The sequence below is a fragment of the Populus euphratica genome, unplaced genomic scaffold (genome assembly GCF_000495115.2).
Source record: "Populus euphratica unplaced genomic scaffold, PopEup_1.0 scaffold60.1, whole genome shotgun sequence".
Classification (NCBI taxonomy): Eukaryota; Viridiplantae; Streptophyta; class Magnoliopsida; order Malpighiales; family Salicaceae; genus Populus; species Populus euphratica.
Window position 1 is genome coordinate 523,165 of NW_011499938.1, and position 7,903 is coordinate 531,067.

The 7,903-nt window shown below is 36.3% G+C and overlaps 2 protein-coding genes across 7 annotated transcripts in view; both read right to left on the reverse strand.

The window, feature by feature from the left end:
• Positions 1-394: 394 nt before the first annotated feature.
• LOC105136721 (uncharacterized) lies at positions 395-5,048 on the reverse strand. Of its 2 annotated transcripts, none has more exons than XM_011042171.1 (5): positions 4,644-5,043; positions 3,337-3,394; positions 2,377-2,775; positions 1,434-1,777; positions 395-1,184 (listed from the first exon to the last, which is right to left on the reverse strand). In XM_011042171.1, exons 1-5 carry the CDS (start codon positions 4,725-4,727, stop codon positions 969-971), a joined length of 1,101 nt encoding a protein of 366 aa, XP_011040473.1. In that variant the 5' UTR covers positions 4,728-5,043; the 3' UTR covers positions 395-968. The 2 variants fall into 2 exon arrangements, with proteins under 2 accessions (XP_011040473.1, XP_011040475.1); XM_011042173.1 differs by having other exon boundaries at positions 401-1,184; positions 2,377-2,754; positions 4,644-5,048.
• Positions 5,049-5,806: 758 nt separating this feature from the next.
• The window catches only part of LOC105136723 (uncharacterized), a 3,023-nt gene continuing 926 nt past the window's right edge, over positions 5,807-7,903 (reverse strand). For 4 of the 5 annotated variants that reach the window (XM_011042176.1, XM_011042175.1, XM_011042174.1 and 1 more), the window contains 3 exons: positions 7,438-7,571; positions 6,899-7,351; positions 5,807-6,537 (listed from right to left, as the gene is read on the reverse strand). In XM_011042176.1, the coding sequence (XP_011040478.1) occupies positions 6,123-6,537; positions 6,899-7,351; positions 7,438-7,571 (1,002 nt within the window). In that variant the 3' untranslated portion in view covers positions 5,807-6,122. The remainder of the gene's footprint in view (positions 6,538-6,898; positions 7,352-7,437; positions 7,572-7,903) is intronic. The other variant, XM_011042178.1, reaches the window with a different exon arrangement.

A 7,903-nucleotide genomic window follows, 5' to 3' on the forward strand; every position in this document is an offset into this window, starting at 1 on the left:
AAAGACTTCATTATGATAACTACCAGTAAATGCAGACCTTCACACTGAAAGACAGATAAGATGGTTTTTAATGTGGTATTATCTGCTCCATTCTTCCAAGAGCTTGTTTTAGTAGCCAACTCTTCTTTAAAGTCCCCTGCAAACTGGGGATCTCTATAAGTATGTAAAGGTACTCAACAAGAAATATCTGGCCCCTAATGTCCCTCTTGCTTCACCATTCTAAAGCAAAGATGCAAGTGATTGTTAAATGGTTCCAACTTGTTACACTCGAGGGTAACAACACCATTGCAATATTGATACAGTCAAAGACACAACATGATAAATCAAATTTAGTAGTAATTAGAGTTTCAAGAGCACAGAAAACACTGGCATGCAAGCTTCCCACGTAATAATATTTAGATGTTGAAACATCTCAACAATATATAAAGACACCTTTAAGCCTTGATCGTACTTCTTAATAAGCCAACGAGTACAAGAAAATGATTTATACGCTTCAAAATTTCAATAACTTGTTTCAGTAAAAAGATGAGGAGTGCGGATGCATCCATATGTATAAATTAGCCATGATGCTTTTGAAACACATTCTACAATATGAAAAATCTAGAAGGAAAAAGGATCAGTATACAGGTAAAAGTGGCCAATGACAAAAACCAAGTGCTGTTTAGCATCCTGATCATAAGATTAGAAACTCGAAACAACACTAAATTGCAGAAATAACACCACTGCCACTTTTAGCAACACTGCTCTCCAGTATATGTCTTCATTCAAATAATCCCACCAGTGCCACAATTTTTCACCATGCTTTCAACAATTAAATTCTTTAATATCCATTGAGCTCCAACTGCTCACCATACCAGAACCATAGCTCAAAGAAAGAAACCAACATGTATTGGATTACCTGAATCAAGCATAGGCATTTTATTCAGCCAAGCGAGATACAGCCATACCAACTCTTCGATGTTCGAGCATCACTCTGCAGTCCTGGCAGTTGGTGGGAAAAATTTCATGAGGAAGCTTGACAGTGACCAAATGCAGATGACCCCAAGGAATTGAAGGACATTCAAAAGTGTGCCTAAAGAGCTGCTTATCTCCAAATTGTGTGAGGTCATTTCAGCTCCTCTCACTGTGAATGACAGGGCTGTCACCAGTTGTGCGGCTCTATTCAGTTGATGCAATCTATAAACCTGTTAATCAAAAAGAATATCTTACATTTACACTTAACTGACTAGTAACAATAAATAGCTCAAATAGAATCTCCTATCCAATAGGTGAAATTTAATGAGTTGAACTGTATATATCATAAGACTTTATCAACTATAAAACCATGTGTATCAGAGAATAAAACTAAACATTGTTTCTTCCTCTTTTTTCTTTTTTTCTTTTTTCCTCTCCAAAACCTAATCATACAGAAGATAGGTCACATGTGCCCTTACTTGAAAGATGATTGGAATGACAGGCCAAGAAGGTGACTTCCGGTATCTTGCATACTGCTCAAATGCAAATTGTACTACGATGCCAACCAGGTATGGAGCAAGAGTTGCAGAAGCTGCAGGGCCAGTCCATGGCCAGACCAAGCCCATTGTAACCATGGGAATTATAAGACTAAGTACCAAGGCAGCTACAGAAGAGATTCGCTGTCCCAAATGGGGAGCCAGGGTTCTATTATTGTTTACAGAAGAAAGTGGTTCCACTGGCCTCCTTAAATGGTCTATTAGCAGAAGAAAAACAGCAACACCACAGTAGAAAAGAGCTTCCGTGAAGAACAATATGAGGAAATCTGCAGATAGATAACAAAGGTTCAGAGAAGAAGCAAATACATCCAGCAATCAAACCGGGAACATGAAGCAAAAACTTAAAGAGACCATATCCTAGAAGCAAATATCATTTCCTATTTCTCAAAAAGTAACTACTATTCAAGTTACATTAGACTTAGAGATACCATATCGTAGTTGCACACAACTTCAATGCTCTTTGATAGAATCCTCTAACACCATCCTTCACTGATATCCTTTATATCTCATTCTTCCAAGTTGTTAGCACCAACTATCAATTCTCTTTCACAACTGTCTAAAATAAATGTCACCTGAAATCTTTGATACGGTCTGTGGCTCCTTGATAAAAATCAAGGATTACAGGACAGCATACACAGGGTGATACTACCAAGATTTGTATAAATGTAATCTAGTCTAATTAAATACAATACCCAAAATAAATAAACCAATCCCTCCTTCCAGACAATCTTAGTCGAATTTTTTCCATTCTATGCAGTTTTCTGTATTTCTCACTCTCTTTACTTGCTCATTTAATGCTTGTAAAAAATAACAATTGACATTAATTTAAAAGCAATATCACAACAAAATAAGTAAGCCTGATCACCTGTAAGCAAAGAGTCCTCGAATACTGCAGAGAGTATTTTGCGTAAATAAAGCGATGGGAAAATGAAAGAGGCTACAAGGACAGCAGGACCAATGAACCATAATAGACTGCTTGGATTCCTTTGCACATTAGATATAAGGACTTCATCCACCATTTTATATGGTCGATTATAAAATGAAATTAAACCAGGTTTCCCATCAGTTCCCGGGAAATGATTAATTGAACTGCTAGTAGTAGGGAGAACTTCAGCAGTAGGATGGTCATCTTCTTGTTCTGATGCATCTGGTTTGATCTCACTGTACTGTGACTGATCTTGAGAGGCTGCAAAGATAATATGTTGCCTTCTGGGAAATTTCCCCTTTAATTTTGGTAGACCATCTATGAAGTGGCACGAGTGGACTACGCAAAATACAGAAGAATATTATTAGAAGGCAAATTTAGTGCAGTGGCAAGGACTGAGGATTTCAGAATTAAGTGCACTAATTATATTATCAAATTTGAGAATCTTATCAATAGAGGATAAATAATTATCTCATATTTTACTCACCTTGTCACATAAAATTGATGTATTGATCCATTTTTCATAAAGCATAATGTTGAAGGAAGTGAATTAGATGCACTTCACGTGTGCTTATTTATTCTTAAATGTGAATTTAATCTTATTGGTTTGTTGAACATTTTGTCCTTAAGATAAAGGATAAAAAAGAACTTGCTTGCTTGTCCTGATGACTGGAGTATGGACATACTTTGGGACTATGAAAAAAAAGCATGTGAAGACCAATATTACAGAAAGAAGGGCATGATAAGAAAAACCTTGTCACGCACTGTCTACTGTATGGAGGCTCTAATGTCACTACAGTTAGTAGCATCATGGACTAAATCAGATTTATGGGAGTCAAATTGCAGCTTAGAATAAAACTTTAGAAATTTGGCAATCATTCAAGCAGTCTGGGAACTTACCATCAGCATTTCTAAGCTTATAATGTAGTCCATTACATGGTCTTTCTGACAAGCTCAGCTGAACAATGAAACAAGAGTGAAGTGTTAGAAAACTACCATGGAGCTTGTCATCTACAAATAGATCTTTAGGAATCCTTGGCTAAGTTTAGCATAAAGTAGCAAGTCAAACGATGCATCAGGCTCATTAAGAAGAATTCTCTGCTTTAAATAGAAACTCTGCCAGAAAAAATATCATAAAATTTGAAATTACTCAAGAGTTTGACTCTAAGCAAGTACCAACAATCTAAACAAGAAAAACAGTTAAAATTGCTAACAAATTCGCATGGTATGGAATTAAAAATAAAAAAAAGTTTATTAGAAAAAAAGAAGAAGCATGCGAGCATTATTTAAGGCGGCTGAGCTGGTTTAATTAGTTGCTCTCTTCCAAATCTGGTGGAAACTTTACAAATAAAATCCTGATAAACATGACGTAGTATTACAGGTAAGAATATATTAGTTGTTGTCAATTTCAAAATTGCATGCATAGAAGAGGAGAAGTTGAGAATGCCGCCTGAAAAGGAAAGGGAAAGCCAGGAGGGGATCAAAGGGAACTGCCCTGGTTGGAACATGTGACAGCTGACTCCTTTTGACTATATATTTGGGGAATATCTTAAAGGAATGAAGAAGAAAAACCATGAAATATGAAGCCATCTACTGAAGAGTCAATCAGCCAACATAACTTGTATCACATACATACATCAAAAGAAAAGCATTGCTCTTATGGGCCATAGACTATTGTGCATAATGCACCTTCATCTTTCCAGAGAAACAACAATGCTAACAGAATAAGTGAAGAGGATTTCCACATTTGATTCTCATTTTACCAGTGTACAATGAAATATTAATCCCTCAACAGAAGTTAAACATCACTTTCTAACTCCATGTTTAACTGCAGAAGAGGATTTAATTATTCACCCCTTCTCTCAAATTCCATTATCATAGTAAGAAAAAAGGGAGATTTCTTCATCAGTATTGGAATTCCTAAAATCTGATCCCAATTGTAATCAAAATAAATCACCCAAAAAAGAATTTGCAATTCTAGGAAACATTAAAACAAAATGCTGTCACCAATTGCAAAAATCACAAGCATCTCATTTGAAGCATAACTATCCAATAGGCCGTGCTCAAGAAACCAATTTAGACCAAATTACTCCTTTCTATCATCATGTCACTGAGAGTCAATTAAAAAAAAACTCTTACTACACACAAAGCAATAACAAGAACCAGCAATACTATTAAGAGAGACTAAAACAAAGCAAAAACGATACCTGGGAGCTACTCCTTAGTTTAAAAGGAGAAGAAAGCGGGGTGGCAATGCAAGAAAATGAAGAAGAAGCAACTTTGAAAGCCATCTGAATAAGTAAATGTAACAGCAAAACCCAGTTCAGTAGAGAGTAAAGCAATGCATGTTGTATGATTTTAAAGCAAACCCATTTGAATTTGAGGGATTTTAAGGATACCCATATGAGATATTATTAAGGAAATGGGATTTTATTAAGGATGAGAGATAAATTTGACGAAGTCGGAGATATTAAGGTGTTAAGAGTTTTTTTTTTTTTTTTTGTGTGTGTGTGTAAATAAAGCGGGTGGACTTATGGTCACATTCTATTTCTGAGGACATTTTCTTTCGATTCAATTTCCCATCTTTTATTTTCCCTTGGTATTATGTGTATTTCCATCATAAAAAAATAAAATAATTGCTTCTAGAGACCAACTTCATGGCATTAGATCATAATAAAGCTGTTCTAAGTGGTTTTAGAATACAGATACAAAAAAAAAAAAAAAATCTGCTTGTTAAAAAGTAGAGAATAAAGATGAAAACTGAGAAACTCTTTTCTATAAACAAACATTAAAACACAACCCTAAAGTTTATGTTCCATAATTTTGTTATTGTTGCGTGCTTGCATTGCACGGGTTAATTTTGGAAAATGAGAGACGATTTTCACTCTTAGTTTAAACAACAAACTAGTTAGCGATGGACAGCAAGGAATGAGGAAGTAATAAAAAGTAATGAGCAAATAAATGTTCCATATGGATGAAGCTATATTCTCTGCAAAAAGTCAGCCTTAATGGCATAAGAGTAAAGCTCCACTTTGCTCTTTAACTCATTTGGTATCCATGATTAGGATAAAACACCCTCTATAATCTTCTCATGGGATTTGTCCCCGGGTACCGTGGTAATATTGGCTCGGACAGTGGCTATGACATTTTTCCTTGCAAAGGATTCTATTGTTTTTAGGAGCAAATTCGGCATTAACAAACCAGACGACCATGGAGAAAGATGAGAGGAGGAGACTTGCAATTTAATAGGAAATGAGGGGCGAGAGAGGAGGACCTGCTAATAGCGAGGATGCAGAAGGCTTGAGAACCATGGAAAAGGATCCCAGAATACCACCACCGTTTCTTTTTACTTGTTTCGGTTTTGAGGATGTATTGAAACCATATAAATTATCATTAATATAACCCAATAATAGAGTTGAACACTTGCATGCTACAATGGAACCTCAAAGAACATAATACAAAGAGGAACAAGGTGATGGGAATCTCGTGCAAGAATGCCCTGTAAAATTACAGAAAAAGGAAAAATCTGCCTCTGTTGTCCTCCATGACTTGCCTGATGATATGAGAACCCCAGTCTAAAATGGGATTGGTCAGGACTTCTTAAAAAATCTCAACCTCTTGAAACATTTTCCCAAGAAACTAACCTCGACACTTCTCCCCTGCCTAAAACTTTATCATTATCAAATTTAAATCAGATTAGCCTTCTTTAAAAACCTGATTGCCCTACAATAGTAGGGCCATATAGATTCCACATAATCTAGGTACTTCTCCGTCAACCACTCTTGCAATTCCTTCGTCTTTTTTCTTGAAAACTCTTTGCGGTCTAAGTTCTTTATGTGTAGCACAGGTTGCAACACATGAACTTGCATGTCGTCTTTGAGCTTCCCCTGTCTGATATAGCCAGAGGCGACAAGGTAGTAGGCAGGTACATTCTTGATTAATTTAACTGTCTGCCTAAAGCTGAAGACATAGAGAGCCCACATGCCCTGGAATAACTTGATGTAGATGGCAACAATCAGGGGTCCCAAAATCCACAATGGAGTCAATTCTTTTGACACTCCAGCTCCATATATCACATTGATGGCCAGGACCAAAGGGATGCTGAAATTGCACCAACACAAGTTAGAAGCAGCCAAAAAATATTAAGAAGATAACAAATATTACAAACTAAAAACCCTTGAGATGTTTACATAATGTGTTCATTTAGAAATCAAGAGTTCGAAGAATTCTTGCATCATTAATAGATTATCATGTAGCAGTGTAGCGAAAACTGTTCAGTCGATATGTAAAAATCAAATACTAGTTTTGCCAGTCCAATAACTCAACAAAAACTCACTGTAGTTGAGCCAGCTAAATGGCAAGTCCTTAACCTTTAAGCTATTTTGAGTCATATTTTTCATCAGAACAAGAAGCGATTTAAATTGATTCCCAATAACATAGAGGCAGAAACAACAATACTTACAATGTTAGTAAGGGTATCTTTATTGTTGCATCCAGAATCAGGAAGCGACACCAAACCAACTTTACAATCTCAACTCTTTTCTTATTTTGGGTGGAATTTTGAGCTTGTTGCAATTCTTCTCTTGGAGGAGGTCCTTCCAAAATCTCATCAGCAACTTGACTTGGTGACTGCGTGCGCAACATGCTCAGCCATTTCTTGAATAATTTATTAATAGCAGGAGATACTGCGATTCTGTCAATTGCTTCAGAAGTATAGGAAACTGGAATAGTGTGCACCTTTGAAGAGTTGATTATGGTCTCCCCGCTTTCTTTTGGCACATAAGAAAGTTTAACATAATTTCTGGAAACTCTGGATCCATTCTTTCTGCCTCCTGATTCATCATTTTGTGCAGTACCCTTAAATGCTGAAATTCTCAAAAGCTTCACTTTGGGTCCAAGAGCAAAAGCCCCTGCACTGTGACAACAATGCGGCTCAATCTCAATTTGGTTCAACAAAGAGAAACGGCTGATCATGAATTCAACTATATAGGCATATCTTACCTTAAAAGAAGACTGTGTTTTACTGGGAAACACATATTTGTTCTCCCAAACATCTGAAGTGTCATTACATGTGGCTTCAACTTCACCCCTTTGCTCCATGATAAAGGCCTTGAAGGAAATGTTGCATAAGAACCCTAGTTGCAGCAGACAAAGCAATATGTTTTATAATTACAGTATATTGGAGTGCAAAATAAGGGACATTACAAAACAATGTGAAAATATGATGTTACAGACTTGAACTTGCATTATATGATTGGTTTTTTTCACGTGCACCGTTGAACAAGGAAAGTACAATTGCTGTGATACAAGACTATCAAATTCAATAAATTTTGCATCTCAGAAACATGGAAGGAAAAACAAATAACAAAGTGTAATTGATGAAAAAGACATGAATAAGGATAATTTGATTGCCATGATTAAGGCTTAGATGACTTGAGAATAAATTGTGGGGGGGGTGGGGAGGGGG